The following is a 19934-nucleotide window of genomic DNA, read 5'->3' as shown; positions in this document are numbered from 1 at the left end:
TGGAGTCCAATCTGCTGTAAGTGTTTGTAGTTGAGACCCTGATCTTGCATCTGAGAACAAATTCTTCCCTCCCTCCCACTACCAGTCACAAAAACCATGAAAGGGGTCATGCATCATGGGTCAGAAGTGCAGCCCTTACTCTTCTTACTCAAAAACACTCAAAAAGATAAAAATATAAAAGAAAGAACCATTTTATTTAGCCCATGTCAGCTCTGATTGAGTAGACCTAGGATCAAAAGTGATCCAGTCATGACCACGCTGTCTTTTATTTTATATTTTTTATCCATCTCTGTTGTGTAGGTGCAGTATGGCCAAATGATCAAGTAGTTTGCTTTGCAGCCAAGAGGGCTCTGCTTCAATTCCAATGTGTGGCATCTTAGGCAAATATTTTCTATAACCTAGGGTCAGTCCATCCCTTCTGACTGAAACTGGGTATATGAAAACTGCATAGAAGCTGATAGGGCGGACTGTACAGCCTAGTCACACACTGACTCATACTGACGATTCTGCTTGTGAATTAGTTAAGAGAACACATGTCTGTGGAATACTCGGTCACCTACATGATAATTCAGGAGCAAGTAAATTCAGTTGAGCAAACAATTGAATTGTCACTGCTGAACAGTAGAAATCCTCCTCCTCCTCCGCCGCCGGCTCCACCGCCACCACCACCACCACCAATGCTACTATCACCACTTCTACAACTCCCTTACACATTTTTTTTTTTTGCTAAAAATGGTACGAAGTAATTTTTAAAAAATTTGGCTGCTATTTCTAGCAAGATGAACAGCCACGTAAAGGATTAGGGTTATTGGCAAGTCTTGAGTTTGTTTATATTTTGATGATTTTGCTGTGTGACAGCTAACACATTCTCATCTTTCTCTTTTTATCAGTCTATCTGTCTATCATTCCTTTTGCCAACTTCTTCCTCCTTCTTTCTCACCATCTCTCCATCTTCTCACATCAAGTCTTCGTGGCTAGATTGGCAAGGCATAACTGGAGGCATGCCAACAAACAAGATTAGCTTAGTATAGTGAAGACTTTAGATTTTGATGGTATGTGCATATATGTGTGGTTCTGTGCATATGTTTGTGTGTGTATACATGTATTTGCATACGTGGATGTGTGTGTACATAATTAATTGTGTGTGTGTGCATTGATGTGTGTGTATTCGTGTGAGTGTGTGTATGTGTAGATGTTCACTTTGATGTTTGTGTCTGTTTTCCCATATGAGTAAGGGTTTTTTGAGCAAGGTACCCATCCAGCAAATAATTTGTTGAGAGAGAGAGGATGTGACAACATCACAGCTTGTAGCTCAGTGATTTTCAGAGAAGTGAAAATGAAAACAAGCATAAAAACACAATGCATATATATATATATATATATATATATATATGTGCAACTGCACATATATACATGCAGAGAGAGAGAGAGGGGAGAGAAAAAGTGAAATGAAGAGACAGAGAAAAAGAGAGAGAAAGAAAGAGAGTGAGAAACATATAATATCATAATTCTAATGTTCAATTTTCCCTACTTGCATAGATCAGTTGGAATTCATTTACGCAAATTTTCAACAGCCAAATGCCCTTCCTGTTGCCAACCCTCATTTATTTCCAAGCGATGTAACATTTTATCATAGCTGGACAAGTAGATGGCTCACAAGAGTATAAAACATACACAGAGGCTTCGGAAAATTCATACAAGACTCGATTCTATTCCCACCAAAATTCTTTCCAATACCCTGAGAATAGGACAGCAACTAGTCATGCAAAACATGTCTCGGAATTGAAAGAGAATGATACACATCCTTCCAATATAACCTGGGAAATTCTAGAAAAAGCATCATCGTACAGACATGGAGCTTATAAAAGACCAATGAAATGTAATCTTTGCCTCTCAGAAAAGTTCTTTATCGTGTTACAGGATAAACATGCTTTGAACCAGAGACATGAGCTCTTAAATTCCTGCAGGCATGCCGCGAGTTTTAAAATGTCAACCTTTACACCTTATAGTTATTTTGTATTACAATGCTAGTGCATATTTCGACTTCACTTTTAAGAAAACCTTCGACTGTTTTACAGCTTCACAAGGTTTATTTTTATGCTTCACTTACGCATTTAATTATGTTATATCAATTTATTGTGCAATTTCCTTATTCTAACATTTTAATATTATATATACCAGACAGTTTTTTAAAAATGTTTGCCTATATATGTTATGATGTATATATTTATCTTGATGTTAAGATATGTCTCTATATATTTGTGTATGCATGTATATGTATGTATACATGTGTACATGCATATATGAGTGTGTATGTGTATATATACACACTCATATATACACATGTGTGTGTGTGTATGTGTATATACATTTATATATGTGGGTATGTATTTGCGTACATATTTATTTGTATATTTGTATGTGTGTCTATATGTATGTGTATCTGTATGTATGTTTGTAGTTATGTAGATATACATGTAATTTTATGTATGTGCTTTATATGTGTATGTTCCGCAAGCTAAACAAAGTATCTAACCTATGTTAGGTATTTATTCCAACGCCATCATTTCACTTTCTCTACCTCTATTTATTTTCCCCTTTCTCTCTCTAATTTTCTGTTTCTGTTTCTTTTTCTTCTTTTTCTTTTTTCTTTCTCCCCACCCCCCTAGTCATTCTCTGATTTTTTTCCTTTTCTTTCTTTTGCCTGTAACAACTAAGTCGTATAAGCATACACCAGGAGATTTTGTGCGATTGTGTGTGTGTGTGCATACATATATATGCATTTGTATATATTTATGCTTTGCCTATATATGTCTGTATATGTATGTAGCCATGTACCTATGTCTGTATGCTTAGTGTATATATGTACATTAAAGATTGTTTGATATGTGTATAAATTGCTAAATCTATATGTAATCTAGCATGAACATTTTTTAAACGGATATATCTTTTAATTTATTATTATTTTTACAGCTAATTATTTACCCTGGGTATTCAGGCCCTTTTCCCTCTTAATAAGCTATTTTTGATTTAAGATTTTCTTAGATTTTTATTATTATATGATTTTATATCACAATTTGTTATTTCATGCAACTGGTTATTGAAAAGACCATTAGTTGAAAAGGCCACTGAAACAAAGCCATTTTCAAATGTGTATCTATCAAAGAAACTGTATTTTCTGCATATAACTTTATCTTGCTCCATTCTAAAATTCCAACAAATGGGAATGTGAAACTCTGAGTAACAGTTTTTGTGATAGCTTTGCTGCTTTTTAATAAAATTTTTTGGCCTACTCAATTGTTACTATGTTATTGACTCTATGGTTCTGCTACTTAGGTTCTTAACTTGATTGGTTCTATTATTTATGTTTTAGCTCTGAATTCTCACAACTCTTGAGGATTGGTAAGTCTGATATATATACACATACAAATCTATATGTATAAACATGTGTATACATGTGTGTGTATATATATATATATATATATATATATATGTGTGTGTGTGTGTGTGTGTGTGTATATATATATGTGTGTATATATATATATATATATATATATATATATATGATTGTTTGTAGCAAACTATTTTGCTTGCTAGTCCACTTTATAAAGTGGTTGGTGTTAGGAAGGCCATCCAGCTATAGAAACTATGCCAAACAGTCAGTGGATCTTTGTGCAGTCCTCTGGCTTGCCAGCTTCGGTCAAACCATGCAGCCCATGTCAGCATGGAAGATGGAATTAAATGATGATGGTGATGATGATAATGAGGTTATGAAGAAGGTGCACTGTTCATAGCTATTGCAGGCCCACTTAGAGTGGAGACAATAATGCCACTGATGTTTCTCTTGAACATTTGTAACTGAACACCTGCAGGAAAGGTGTAAGTAGGGAAGGCGTTTCAGAAGGTTAACACTCTGGTAAGGAAAAACTTGCTGCAATGATTAGTGCAGGCCCTGGATGGTGGTGGACATGATAAGGGTAATAGGAGGAGGAGGAGGAGAGAGAAGTTGGACAAGAAAAGCTAAGAGATGGTGGCATGAGCTTAGTCATTTCCAAATATCCAGAGGAAAACTAAGGCTATTAATTTAAAGTACATGTAAGAATGACAATGGAATATTTACTTACAGGGTGGAGGCATCACTCTACATTGAGTGAAATAAACATAAATAGATATGTTGATATCTAAATGTTTACCATGACTAAATGCATGCATGTGTGTCTAAACTAAATAAATTGAGTACATACCTGGGGTACATGGAACATACACGTTACTTGATTGCAGTTCCCAGAAGATGCCACGGCCAGCATGACGTGATGCTTCACTTCCATGTGTGATAACTCGGTGCAAAGCTACAAAAAGAAGACACAATAAATATGCTGCAGAAGTATTTGAATGGAGAACTTTTTCCCTAGCAAAACATAGGTTGAGAAAGATAAATTACAGAAGTAAATATCATCATAATAAACAAATTTAGGTTTAGTCATCGTTATTTTCCATTATATCATGAAATCATTAAACGAATTCATTAAATTTTTATTGAGCTCTTTGCTAAAATATTGTGGACTAGAAAAATATTTTCATTCTATTTGCAAGGTATTTGCTTCTTTTATGACTGATACTCATTTCTGTATGCAAAGTTCAATTATTAAAGATTTTTTCTTTTTCTTTGTTTTCTTTACAGGCAAAGAAACTCAAATACAGTTCTCAATATTTTTGGTTCCTTCTCTTATTCTCTAGCATTAATTTCTATACTTTCCTAAGTTTTCAACGATACCGATCTTGTCTTTTCTTCAAGGCATAATGCTTCAAAGTCTACATTGCTTAATATGTTGTGTGTGTGTGTGTGTGTGTGTATGTATACATATTTTTACTTCAAACGATTTTACATCAAAGGAGTTACAAGAATTAAGGCACATCAACATATACTCCAGAGTATTCTGGACTCAATATGGGCAGCATGTGCAGCATGTGCAGCATCAGTGCCACATAAACAGAAAAATAAGAACCGTCCCAAAAGTGCAATTTGAGAAACTTCAGCAGTCCGACTTGCCAGGAAGGAACGTCGGACTGCTGAACGGGAATACAAGTTGCATAAATCAGACACCAACAGGAAAAAGCGGAATAAATCTTCCAACCATCTCAAGCAAGTGACAAAAAAAGCAGTGCTTGAATTTGAACAGTGCATAGCAGCCAATCCTGACAGCAAGGTTTTCTGGAAATATGTGCATTCGAAGCAGAGACCTCACTCTCCAGTGGGCCCTCTTTGCAACCCTCACACAAGCCAGATCACTGACGATCCCAAGGAATGCGCAGAACTCATTGCCGAGTGCTATGCAAGCATATTCACTGTTGAAAATCAAAATGTACCATCTTCACCATCTCTAACAGCAAATTCAATAACAACTATGGAATTTACACCTGCAATGCTGCGACGTCACCTTCAAAATAAGCGCAACTATGCCTCCCCTGGTCTTGATGGCGTTACATACCTGCTTCTCAAACGTGGCAGGTACTTCCTTTTACACCAGCTTTCTAATTTTTTCCAGTACTGTCTCAATAATGGTGCTACTCCGGAGCAGTGGAAAACCGCTAGTGTCATTCCTCAGTTCAAAAAGGGTGACCGCACATCACCTGTCAACTATCGCCCAGTCAGTCTCACTAGCTGTATTGCAAAACTGATGGAATTGTGTGTCAGAGAAACACTTTGGAACTTCTGGAGCTCTCACAGTCTCATCCGACCCTCACAATATGGATTTGTCCCTAACTCCAGCTGCAGTGATCAGCTTGTCGAGTTCCTTGAGGACATTACTCAGATCACTGACAGTGGCTCATGGGTGGATGTTGTCTACCTTGACTTTGCTAAGGCTTTCAACTCTGTGCCACACAAAAGGCTTATGCTGAAACTCTCTGCAATGGGTGTGAGGGATGACCTTTTTAACTGGTTGAAATCTTTCATTCTCAGCCGAAAGGAGGTAGTCACAGTTCTAGGACAGCACTCTACACCATATGAGATGTCATCGGGTGTACCACAGGGATCTGTTCTTGGTCTCCTCTTGTTTGTGGCATACATTAATGACATAGATGCCAATTTAAAGAATGCCACAGTATTGAAATATGCAGATGACATCAAGGTGTACCTTGAAATCAAGAGGACAGATCCTGATGTCTACAACTCTTCCCTGCAATCAGACCTGGACACAATGCAGCAATGGATCACAGACTGGCAACTGAAACTGGCTGTGGACAAGTGTACCACCATGCATTTTGGGAGAAAAAACCCTGCGTCCACATACTCCCTCCACAACACTGATATCAAGAAATCCTCTTGCGAGCGTGACCTAGGCATCACTGTCAGCAGTGATTTGCGTTGGACAAAGCATATCTCTAAAATTGTCAAGAAGGCTGAGGGTGTCTTGGCATCACTCAGCAAGACTATTGTTAGCCGCTCTCCAGCCATCTATTTAAAGCTGTATACAGCTATGGTACGACCACACTTCGCATCATCAGTTTGGAACCCCTATCTTGCTCAGAACATTGACCTCCTGGAATCTGTTCAGAGACGTGCAACCAAACGCATACCCTCCATCAGACACCTACCATACTCTGAGCGCCTTGTTTCCTTGGGCATGGATTCACTGAAGCTCCGGCGTCTGGCGATGGACTTGGTAAACACCCACAAAGTTATCAACCACCTCACCAACAACAACACTGAACACCTTTTTGATCTCCATGTGTCTAACACACGTGGACATGCCTACAAAGTCAGAAAACAGCACAGCTCCCATGACTTTCGGAAACGTTTTTTCACACTCAGTGTTGCTGAAGCATGGAACAAACTGCCTGCGTCAGTTGTCGACTGCCATGACACTGCATCCTTTAAGGCCCTCATGCTTTCCGAAATCCGCTGAAACTACACCTGATTGTCCCCCTTCCATACTCATACACATATGTGTATGTCATGACTCATGCACTGTTTCTTTTCCTGACGCTTGTACATTACCCTATGTACTATACATACACTTTAGATGAGTTGTAGTGCACCTGAGCACTGTACACAATGTTTTATTATTATTATTATATTATTATTATTATTATTATTATTATTATTATTATTATTATTATCTGATGCCACAAATTGGCTACATAGAATCACACAGAGCAGACAGTGAAATAATCCTTACTACTGTTGTTAGGTAATTCTCAATTCCAATTATCTACCAATGATAGAGACATCTGCACTGGTATGGTCATGTACTACTGATGGATGAGGAGAGATGTGTGAAGAAGTGCCACTCCCAAACAGTTGAAGGAGTCCGGTGTAGAGGTAGACCCAGGAATGGGATGAGGTGGTCAAGCATGACCTTCAAACGTTGGGTCTCACAGAGGCAATGACGAAAGAGATATGCTGTGACTGCGAAGACCCGACAAATAACGTGAGTTCATGGCTGTTTCCTGCACCGGCTTCACATAGAAGCCCCAGCCCATCCAAAGTGCCTTGGATCACAGGACGGCCTGTTGTGCTTACCTTGGACATAGGGTGACCTGCTGTGCTTGAGGAGACGTATTGAGTCAAGTACATCAACATCAAAAAATGAAATGGAAATTGTAGTTGTGATACCTGTGCCAGTGGCACATAAAAAGCACCATCTGAACGTGGCTAAATCTAGTGCCGCCTTGACTGGCTTCCATGCCAGTGGCACGTAAAAAGCACCAACCGATTGTGGCTGTTGCCAGCCTCCCCTGGCACCTGTGCTGGTGGCATGTAAAAAGCACCCACTACACTCACAGAGTGGTTGGCGTTAGGAAGGGCATCCAGCTGTAGAAACACTGCCAGATCAGACTGGGCCTGGTGCAGCCTCCTGGCTTCCCAGACCCCAGTCGAACCGTCCAACACATGCTAGCATGGAAAGCGGACGCTAAACGATGATGATGATGATGATGATCTGATTCATCAGTGAATTTTTGGTGAAACATACTTTATAATAAATAATAGATGAATGGAGTTTAAGTTTGCAATAATTATTTCACTAGAAATTTATTAATGCTGCCATAACAGATTACATCATAAGTCATAGCTTTCCAGCTCATCGAGTCTTACATAAACTTAGACAGCCACACCTTGGCTCACCACTGATTAAGTTGACTGAGTTTACGTAATGCCAGGGGAGCTGGCAATCATACATATATGTGTATGCAAAGAGAGCAAGTTGAAAAGTCAGCTGGACCCTTATAGCTGTTGTTCCTATTATTGTGGTGTACGAAGGCATCTGATCTGATTCTGATGAGCCTAAGAAAGAGAGAGTTCATACTTGGTTATTTGTCCAGCTGTGAAGGCATGTAGTTTAGTGGTTAGGGTATTCGGCCCACAATTGTAAGGTCATGAGTTTAATTCCTGGTGGCGTGTTGTGTCATTGAGCAAGACACTTTATTTCATGTTGCACCAGTTCACTCATCTGGTAAAAATGAGAAGTACCTGTATCTCAAAGGGTCAGCCTTGTCACATTCTTGTGTCATGCTGAATCTCCCTGAGAACTATGTTAAGGGTATACGCGTCTGTGGAGTGCTCAACCACTTGCATGTAAATTTGACAAGTAGACTGTTTTAGGTGCTTCTCTTCTTCCTCTAAATAAACTATCCTCATTATCATCCATCATCATCATCATCATCATCATTTTGACATCTATTTTTCCATGCTTGCATGGGTCAGACAGAGTTTAATGAGGCGAGCTGGCAGAAACATTAGCACGCTGGGCGAAATGCTTAGCGGTATTTCGTCTGCCATTACGTTCTGAGATCAAATTCCGCCATGTTTAGAATTTCCTTTAATTTGGGGTCCTTATGAAGTATTGGTAAATTCTGGGTGATGATGGTGAAGGCTTCTTTGTTTCTGGGGTTGTATGTAGATATGTAAGGTAGTATTTTCGGGGAAGGTGTGTTGTTGTGTTGAACTTTTCTTAAAGTTTCTATGTTGATTTCTGTTGCACGTCTGATCCCATCCTCTATATCAACATAGAAACTTTAAGAAAAGTTCAACACAACAACACACCTTCCCCGAAAATACTACCTTACATATCTACATACAACCCCAGAAACAAAGAAGCCTTCACCATCATCACCCAGAATTTACCAATACTTCATAAGGACACCAAATTAAAGGAAATTCTAAACATACACCAAATCATTAAAAGCTACAAACAACCTAAATCACTTAAAAAGATTCTCACAAAGGCAAAATTGTTTTCTGAAATTACGGATGCAAAAGTAAAAAAAATGTGGTAGATCGAACTGTGCAACATGTCGTAACCTGCTAGAAGGATCAGAATTCCTCTTTAAAGAGGGACAGAAATTCAAGATCAAATCTAACTTTACTTGTGCCTCTGAAAACATAATTTATGTCATAAAATGCTCGGGCTGCCACCAAGACTACGTGGGATCCACGGGACTATCACTCAGACGTAGATGCACTCTGCATCGACAACAGATTGCATTCCCAGAACACAGAATGATACCTTTTAGTGAGCACATTGAGAAATGCACAAAGCAACTACTACCACAATTTTTAATCTTTCCATTTTACCAATGTGCTATCGGATCATCAACACAAATTAGACTAAACAAGGAAACATTCTTCACTGAAAAGTACAAGCCCAGACTTAACCATGCCAACATACTGATACAGAGAAATTCACACCAAGGGAAAGGAAAAAAATTTTAAGCGATTATCTCCCTTACACCGGAGGAAATCACTCATTACCTCCCCTTATTTAGAACTCTTTTAAACATAAACATAACGATAACTCTATTCAACATAAACATAACATCGTAAGAAATTTGAAAAGCTAAACGCGAAACCGGTCTTTCTTCTAAACTATGTCATTGTAACAAAAAAATTTTTTAATATTCTTCAGACATATTGACGCAAATATATATATTTTTTAACCTTTAAGCCTTCTGTAGTTTTTTCACTTTTTACTATTTTCTATATATTCAACCACGTGCTTTCACAAACCAACTTTCTTATCTATATATATATATATATATATGTATATATAATTAATTAATAAGGGTGAGAGAATTCGATACTAATTTAAATATTTATTTTTGTATAAAATATTATAAATATTATAATAATCCAGGTTTCTCGAGGCACTGGGCCACTTGGTGTTGAATAGATATACTATTAAATTAGTATCTAATTCTCTCACCCTTATTAATTAATTATAATTATGCTACATTTATTTCTAAATGTAGTATTTGTTTCCGTGAAAGTTTGGCGCGCTGTTGGTAGGGGCATTTGAATTATAACGTCGGATGTAATCAATTGAACCACACGTGTATTTATCGTTATGGTAAAATCTGGCGTGTGATTGAGTGGATTTCATCCAGATAGTTTTGGCTGAGGAGCTACAAGTGGGTTTTTTGTAAGTAAAATTACATTTAATTCATTAATAGCGAAACAATTGTCCCAAAATAATCTGTATTTTTGTTATTTTTTATTTGCCCTGTTCGTGTGAGCTAACAATCGTACTGACTTTCATGGGAAACATGTATTTTTGTGGTTGAAACCTTTTGGATTTACTAGTGCTAGAATGAGCCACATAGTGACCATTCTCTTATATTTATTTTTGTATAAAATATTATAATATATTATAAAATATTATAATAATCCAGGTTTCTCGAGGCACTGGGTCACTTGGTGTTGAATAGATATACTATTAAATTAGTATCTAATTCTCTCACCCTTATTAATTAATTATAATTATGCTACATTTATTTCTAAATGTAGTATTTGTTTCCGTGAAAGTTTGGCGTGCTGTTGGTAGGGGCATTTGAATTATAACGTCGGATGTAATCAATTGAACCACACGTGTATTTATCGTTATGGTAAAATCTGGCGTGTGATTGAGTGGATTTCATCCAGATAGTTTTGGCTGAGCAGCTACAAGTGGGTTTTTTGTGAGTAAAATTACATTTAATTCATTAATAGTGAAACAATTGTCCCAAAATAATCTGTATTTTTGTTATTTTTTATTTGCCCTGTTCGTGTGAGCTAACAATCGTACTGACTTTCATGGGAAACATGTATTTTTGTGGTTGAAACCTTTTGGATTTACTAGTGCTAGAATGAGCCACATAGTGACCATTCTCTTATATTTATTTTTGTATAAAATATTATAATATATTATAAAATATTATAATAATCCAGGTTTCTCGAGGCACTGGGCCACTTGGTGTTGAATAGATATACTATTAAATTAGTATCTAATTCTCTCACCCTTATTAATTAATTATAATTATGCTACATTTATTTCTAAATGTAGTATTTGTTTCCGTGAAAGTTTGGCGCGCTGTTGGTAGGGGCATTTGAATTATAACGTCGGATGTAATCAATTGAACCACACGTGTATTTATCATTATGGTAAAATCTGGCATGTGATTGAGTGGATTTCATCCAGATAGTTTTGGCTGAGGAGCTACAAGTGGGTTTTTTGTAAGTAAAATTACATTTAATTCATTAATAGTGAAACAATTGTCCCAAAATAATCTGTATTTTTGTTATTTTTTATTTGCCCTGTTCGTGTGAGCTAACAATCGTACTGACTTTCATGGGAAACATGTATTTTTGTGGTTGAAACCTTTTGGATTTACTAGTGCTAGAATGAGCCACATAGTGACCATTCTCTTATATTTATTTTTGTATAAAATATTATAATATATTATAAAATATTATAATAATCCAGGTTTCTCGAGGCACTGGGTCACTTGGTGTTGAATAGATATACTATTAAATTAGTATCTAATTCTCTCACCCTTATTAATTAATTATAATTATGCTACATTTATTTCTAAATGTAGTATTTGTTTCCGTGAAAGTTTGGCGTGCTGTTGGTAGGGGCATTTGAATTATAACGTCGGATGTAATCAATTGAACCACACGTGTATTTATCGTTATGGTAAAATCTGGCGTGTGATTGAGTGGATTTCATCCAGATAGTTTTGGCTGAGCAGCTACAAGTGGGTTTTTTGTGAGTAAAATTACATTTAATTCATTAATAGTGAAACAATTGTCCCAAAATAATCTGTATTTTTGTTATTTTTTATTTGCCCTGTTCGTGTGAGCTAACAATCGTACTGACTTTCATGGGAAACATGTATTTTTGTGGTTGAAAACTTTTGGATTTACTAGTGCTAGAATGAGCCACATAGTGACCATTCTCTTATATTTATTTTTGTATAAAATATTATAATATATTATAAAATATTATAATAATCCAGGTTTCTCGAGGCACTGGGCCACTTGGTGTTGAATAGATATACTATTAATTAGTATCTAATTCTCTCACCCTTATTAATTAATTATAATTATGCTACATTTATTTCTAAGTGTAGTATTTGTTTCCGTGAAAGTTTGGCGCGCTGTTGGTAGGGGCATTTGAATTATAACGTCGGATGTAATCAATTGAACCACACGTGTATTTATCATTATGGTAAAATCTGGCATGTGATTGAGTGGATTTCATCCAGATAGTTTTGGCTGAGGAGCTACAAGTGGGTTTTTTGTAAGTAAAATTACATTTAATTCATTAATAGTGAAACAATTGTCCCAAAATAATCTGTATTTTTGTTATTTTTTATTTGCCCTGTTCGTGTGAGCTAACAATCGTACTGACTTTCATGGGAAACATGTATTTTTGTGGTTGAAACCTTTTGGATTTACTAGTGCTAGAATGAGCCACATAGTGACCATTCTCTTATATTTATTTTTGTATAAAATATTATAATATAGCCTGGTGCAGCCTTCTGGCTTCCCAGAACCCCGGTCGAACCGTCCAACCCATGCTAGCATGGAGAACGGACGTTAAACGACGATGATGATTATAAAATATTATAATAATCCAGGTTTCTCGAGGCACTGGGCCACTTGGTGTTGAATAGATATACTATTAAATTAGTATCTAATTCTCTCACCCTTATTAATTAATTATAATTATGCTACATTTATTTCTAAATGTAGTATTTGTTTCCGTGAAAGTTTGGCGCGCTGTTGGTAGGGGCATTTGAATTATAACGTCGGATGTAATCAATTGAACCACACGTGTATTATCGTTATGTTAAAATCTGGCGTGTGATTGAGTGGATTTCATCCAGATAGTTTTGGCTGAGGAGCTACAAGTGGGTTTTTTGTAAGTAAAATTACATTTAATTCATTAATAGTGAAACAATTGTCCCAAAATAATCTGTATTTTTGTTATTTTTTATTTGCCCTGTTCGTGTGAGCTAACAATTGTACTGACTTTCATGGGAAACATGTATTTTTGTGGTTGAAACCTTTTGGATTTACTAGTGCTAGAATGAGCCACATAGTGACCATTCTCTTATATTTATTTTTGTATAAAATATTATAATATATTATAAAATATTATAATAATCCAGGTTTCTCGAGGCACTGGGCCACTTGGTGTTGAATAGATATACTATTAAATTAGTATCTAATTCTCTCACCCTTATTAATTAATTATAATTATGCTACATTTATTTCTAAATGTAGTATTTGTTTCCGTGAAAGTTTGGCGCGCTGTTGGTAGGGGCATTTGAATTATAACGTCGGATGTAATCAATTGAACCACACGTGTATTATCGTTATGGTAAAATCTGGCGTGTGATTGAGTGGATTTCATCCAGATAGTTTTGGCTGAGGAGCTACAAGTGGGTTTTTTGTAAGTAAAATTACATTTAATTCATTAATACTGAAACAATTGTCCCAAAATAATCTGTATTTTTGTTATTTTTTATTTGCCCTGTTCGTGTGAGCTAACAATTGTACTGACTTTCATGGGAAACATGTATTTTTGTGGTTGAAACCTTTTGGATTTACTAGTGCTAGAATGAGCCACATAGTGACCATTCTCTTATATTTATTTTTGTATAAAATATTATAATATATTATAAAATATTATAATAATCCAGGTTTCTTGAGGCACTGGGCCACTTGGTGTTGAATAGATATACTATTAAATTAGTATCTAATTCTCTCACCCTTATTAATTAATTATAATTATGCTACATTTATTTCTAATGTAGTATTTGTTTCCGTGAAAGTTTGGCGCGCTGTTGGTAGGGGCATTTGAATTATAACGTCGGATGTAATCAATTGAACCACACGTGTATTTATCGTTATGGTAAAATCTGGCGTGTGATTGAGTGGATTTCATCCAGATAGTTTTGCCTGAGGAGCTACAAGTGGGTTTTTTGTAAGTAAAATTACATTTAATTCATTAATAGTGAAACAATTGTCCCAAAATAATCTGTATTTTTGTTATTTTTTATTTGCCCTGTTCGTGTGAGCTAACAATCGTACTGACTTTCATGGGAAACATGTATTTTTGTGGTTGAAACCTTTTGGATTTACTAGTGCTAGAATGAGCCACATAGTGACCATTTTCTTATATTTATTTTTGTATAAAATATTATAATATATTATAAAATATTATAATAATCCAGGTTTCTCGAGGCACTGGGCCACTTGGTGTTGAATAGATATACTATTAAATTAGTATCTAATTCTCTCACCCTTATTAATTAATTATAATTATGCTACATTTATTTCTAAATGTAGTATTTGTTTCCGTGAAAGTTTGGCGCGCTGTTGGTAGGGGCATTTGAATTATAACGTCGGATGTAATCAATTGAACCACACGTGTATTTATCGTTATGGTAAAATCTGGCGTGTGATTGAGTGGATTTCATCCAGATAGTTTTGGCTGAGGAGCTACAAGTGGGTTTTTTGTAAGTAAAATTACATTTAATTCATTAATAGCGAAACAATTGTCCCAAAATAATCTGTATTTTTGTTATTTTTTATTTGCCCTGTTCGTGTGAGCTAACAATCGTACTGACTTTCATGGGAAACATGTATTTTTGTGGTTGAAACCTTTTGCATTTTCTAGTGCTATAATGAACCACATAGTGACCATTCTCTTATATTTATTTTTGTATAAAATATTATAATATATTATAAAATATTATAATAATCCAGGTTTCTCGAGGCACTGGGCCACTTGGTGTTGAATAGATATACTATTAAATTAGTATCTAATTCTCTCACCCTTATTAATTAATTATAATTATGCTACATTTATTTCTAAATGTAGTATTTGTTTCCGTGAAAGTTTGGCGCGCTGTTGGTAGGGTCATTTGAATTATAACGTCGGATGTAATCAATTGAACCACACGTGTATTATCGTTATGGTAAAATCTGGCGTGTGATTGAGTGGATTTCATCAGATAGTTTTGGCTGAGGAGCTACAAGTGGGTTTTTTGTAAGTAAAATTACATTTAATTCATTAATAGTGAAACAATTGTCCCAAAATAATCTGTATTTTTGTTATTTTTTATTGCCCTGTTCGTGTGAGCTAACAATTGTACTGACTTTCATGGGAAACATGTATTTTTGTGTTGAAACCTTTTGGATTTACTAGTGCTAGAATGAGCCACATAGTGACCATTCTCTTATATTTATTTTTGTATAAAATATTATAATATATTATAAAATATTATAATAATCCAGGTTTCTCGAGGCACTGGGCCACTTGGTGTTGAATAGATATACTATTAAATTAGTATCTAATTCTCTCACCCTTATTAATTAATTATAATTATGCTACATTTATTTCTAAATGTAGTATTTGTTTCCGTGAAAGTTTGGCGCGCTGTTGGTAGGGGCATTTGAATTATAACGTCGGATGTAATCAATTGAACCACACGTGTATTTATCGTTATGGTTAAAATCTGGCGTGTGATTGAGTGGATTTCATCCAGATAGTTTTGGCTGAGGAGCTACAAGTGGGTTTTTTGTAAGTAAAATTACATTTAATTCATTAATAGTGAAACAATTGTCCCAAAATAATCTGTATTTTTGTTATTTTTTATTTGCCCTGTTCGTGTGAGCTAACAATCGTACTGACTTTCATGGGAAACATGTATTTTTGTGGTTGAAACCTTTTGGATTTACTAGTGCTAGAATGAGCCACATAGTGATCATTCTCTTATATTTATTTTTGTATAAAATATTATAATATATTATAAAATATTATAATAATCCAGGTTTCTCGAGGCACTGGGCCACTTGGTGTTGAATAGATATACTATTAAATTAGTATCTAATTCTCTCACCCTTATTAATTAATTATAATTATGCTACATTTATTTCTAAATGTAGTATTTGTTTCCGTGAAAGTTTGGCGCGCTATTGGTAGGGGCATTTGAATTATAACGTCGGATGTAATGAATTGAACCACACGTGTATTTATCGTTATGGTAAAATCTGGCGTGTGATTGAGTGGATTTCATCCAGATAGTTTTGGCTGAGGAGCTACAAGTGGGTTTTTTGTAAGTAAAATTACATTTAATTCATTAATAGTGAAACAATTGTCCCAAAATAATCTGTATTTTTGTTATTTTTTATTTGCCCTGTTCGTGTGAGCTAACAATCGTACTGACTTTCATGGGAAACATGTATTTTTGTGGTTGAAACCTTTTGGATTTACTAGTGCTAGAATGAGCCACATAGTGACCATTCTCTCTTATATTTATTTTTGTATAAAATATTATAATATATATAAAAATTATAATAATCCAGGTTTCTCGAGGCACTGGGTCACTTGGTGTTGAATAGATATACTATTAAATTAGTATCTAATTCTCTCACCCTTATTAATTAATTATAATTATGCTACATTTATTTCTAAATGTAGTATTTGTTTCCGTGAAAGTTTGGCGTGCTGTTGGTAGGGGCATTTGAATTATAACGTCGGATGTAATCAATTGAACCACACGTGTATTTATCGTTATGGTAAAATCTGGCGTGTGATTGAGTGGATTTCATCCAGATAGTTTTGGCTGAGCAGCTACAAGTGGGTTTTTTGTGAGTAAAAACATTTAATTCATTAATAGTGAAACAATTGTCCCAAAATAATCTGTATTTTTGTTATTTTTTATTTGCCCTGTTCGTGTGAGCTAACAATCGTACTGACTTTCATGGGAAACATGTATTTTTGTGGTTGAAACCTTTTGGATTTACTAGTGCTAGAATGAGCCACATAGTGACCATTTTCTTATATTTATTTTTGTATAAAATATTATAATATATTATAAAATATTATAATAATCCAGGTTTCTCGAGGCACTGGCCACTTGGTGTTGAATAGATATACTATTAAATTAGTATCTAATTCTCTCACCCTTATTAATTAATTATAATTATGCTACATTTATTTCTAAATGTAGTATTTGTTTCCGTGAAAGTTTGGCGCGCTGTTGGTAGGGGCATTTGAATTATAACGTCGGATGTAATCAATTGAACCACACGTGTATTTATCGTTATGGTAAAATCTGCGTGTGTGATTGAGTGGATTTCATCCAGATAGTTTTGGCTGAGGAGCTACAAGTGGGTTTTTTGTAAGTAAAATTACATTTAATTCATTAATAGCGAAACAATTGTCCCAAAATAATCTGTATTTTTGTTATTTTTTATTTGCCCTGTTCGTGTGAGCTAACAATCGTACTGACTTTCATGGGAAACATGTATTTTTGTGGTTGAAACCTTTTGCATTTTCTAGTGCTATAATGAACCACATAGTGACCATTCTCTTATATTTATTTTTGTATAAAATATTATAATATATTATAAATATTATAATAATCCAGGTTTCTCGAGGCACTGGGCCACTTGGTGTTGAATAGATATACTATTAAATTAGTATCTAATTCTCTCACCCTTATTAATTAATTATAATTATGCTACATTTATTTCTAAATGTAGTATTTGTTTCCGTGAAAGTTTGGGCGCTGTTGGTAGGGGCATTTGAATTATAACGTCGGATGTAATCAATTGAACCACACGTGTATTTATCGTTATGGTAAAATCTGGCGTGTGATTGAGTGGATTTCATCCAGATAGTTTTGGCTGAGGAGCTACAAGTGGTTTTTTGTAAGTAAAATTACATTTAATTCATTAATAGCGAAACAATTGTCCCAAAATAATCTGTATTTTTGTTATTTTTTATTTGCCCTGTTCGTGTGAGCTAACAATCGTACTGACTTTCATGGGAAACATGTATTTTTGTGGTTGAAACCTTTTGCATTTTCTAGTGCTATAATGACCCACATAGTGACCATTCTCTTATATTTATTTTTGTATAAAATATTATAATATATTATAAAATATTATAATAATCCAGGTTTCTCGAGGCACTGGGTCACTTGGTGTTGAATAGATATACTATTAAATTAGTATGTAATTCTCTCACCCTTATTAATTAATTATAATTATGCTACATTTATTTCTAAATGTAGTATTTGTTTCCGTGAAAGTTTGGCGCGCTGTTGGTAGGGGCATTTGAATTATAACGTCGGATGTAATCAATTGAACCACACGTGTATTTATCGTTATGGTAAAATCTGGCGTGTGATTGAGTGGATTTCATCCAGATAGTTTTGGCTGAGGAGCTACAAGTGGGTTTTTTGTAAGTAAAATTACATTTAATTCATTAATAGTGAAACAATTGTCCCAAAATAATCTGTATTTTTGTTATTTTTTATTTGCCCTGTTCGTGTGAGCTAACAATCGTACTGACTTTCATGGGAAACATGTATTTTTGTGGTTGAAACCTTTTGGATTTACTAGTGCTAGAATGAGCCACATAGTGACCATTCTCTTATATTTATTTTTGTATAAAATATTATAATATATTATAAAATATTATAATAATCCAGGTTTCTCGAGGCACTGGGCCACTTGGTGTTGAATAGATATACTATTAAATTAGTATCTAATTCTCTCACCCTTATTAATTAATTTTAATTATGCTACATTTATTTCTAAATGTAGTATTTGTTTCCGTGAAAGTTTGGCGCGCTGTTGGTAGGGTCATTTGAATTATAACGTCGGATGTAATCAATTGAACCACACGTGTATTATCGTTATGGTAAAATCTGGCGTGTGATTGAGTGGATTTCATCCAGATAGTTTTGGCTGAGGAGCTACAAGTGGGTTTTTTGTAAGTAAAATTACATTTAATTCATTAATAGTGAAACAATTGTCCCAAAATAATCTGTATTTTTGTTATTTTTTATTTGCCCTGTTCGTGTGAGCTAACAATTGTACTGACTTTCATGGGAAACATGTATTTTTGTGGTTGAAACCTTTTGGATTTACTAGTGCTAGAATGAGCCACATAGTGACCATTCTCTTATATTTATTTTTGTATAAAATATTATAATATATTATAAATATTATAATAATCCAGGTTTCTCGAGGCACTGGGCCACTTGGTGTTGAATAGATATACTATTAAATTAGTATCTAATTCTCTCACCCTTATTAATTAATTATAATTATGCTACATTTATTTCTAAATGTAGTATTTGTTTCCGTGAAAGTTTGGCGCGCTGTTGGTAGGGGCATTTGAATTATAACGTCGGATGTAATCAATTGAACCACACGTGTATTTATCGTTATGGTAAATCTCTGGCGTGTGATTGAGTGGATTTCATCCAGATAGTTTTGGCTGAGGAGCTACAAGTGGGTTTTTTGTAAGTAAAATTACATTTAATTCATTAATAGTGAAACAATTGTCCCAAAATAATCTGTATTTTTGTTATTTTTATTTGCCCTGTTCGTGTGAGCTAACAATCGTACTGACTTTCATGGGAAACATGTATTTTTGTGGTTGAAACCTTTTGGATTTACTAGTGCTAGAATGAGCCACATAGTGATCATTCTCTTATATTTATTTTTGTATAAAATATTATAATATTATAAAATATTATAATAATCCAGGTTTCTCGAGGCACTGGGCCACTTGGTGTTGAATAGATATACTATTAAATTAGTATCTAATTCTCTCACCCTTATTAATTAATTATAATTATGC

General features: G+C 34.8%; 1 protein-coding gene across 2 annotated transcripts in view; it reads right to left on the bottom strand.

Annotated features, from left to right (window-relative positions):
* Positions 1 to 19934, bottom strand: part of LOC115210823 — a 153919-nt gene that overhangs the window by 19759 nt on the left and 114226 nt on the right. For both annotated transcript variants that reach the window (XM_029779571.2, XM_036501742.1), the window contains exon 3: positions 4245 to 4349. In XM_029779571.2, coding sequence (XP_029635431.1) covers positions 4245 to 4349 — 105 coding nt within the window. The remainder of the gene's footprint in view (positions 1 to 4244; positions 4350 to 19934) is intronic.

The sequence above is a fragment of the Octopus sinensis genome, linkage group LG4 (assembly GCF_006345805.1).
Source record: "Octopus sinensis linkage group LG4, ASM634580v1, whole genome shotgun sequence".
In the NCBI taxonomy this organism is placed as follows: domain Eukaryota; kingdom Metazoa; phylum Mollusca; class Cephalopoda; order Octopoda; family Octopodidae; genus Octopus; species Octopus sinensis.
Note: the sequence above shows the minus strand (reverse complement) of the source record. Positions and strands in the feature narration are given on the sequence as shown.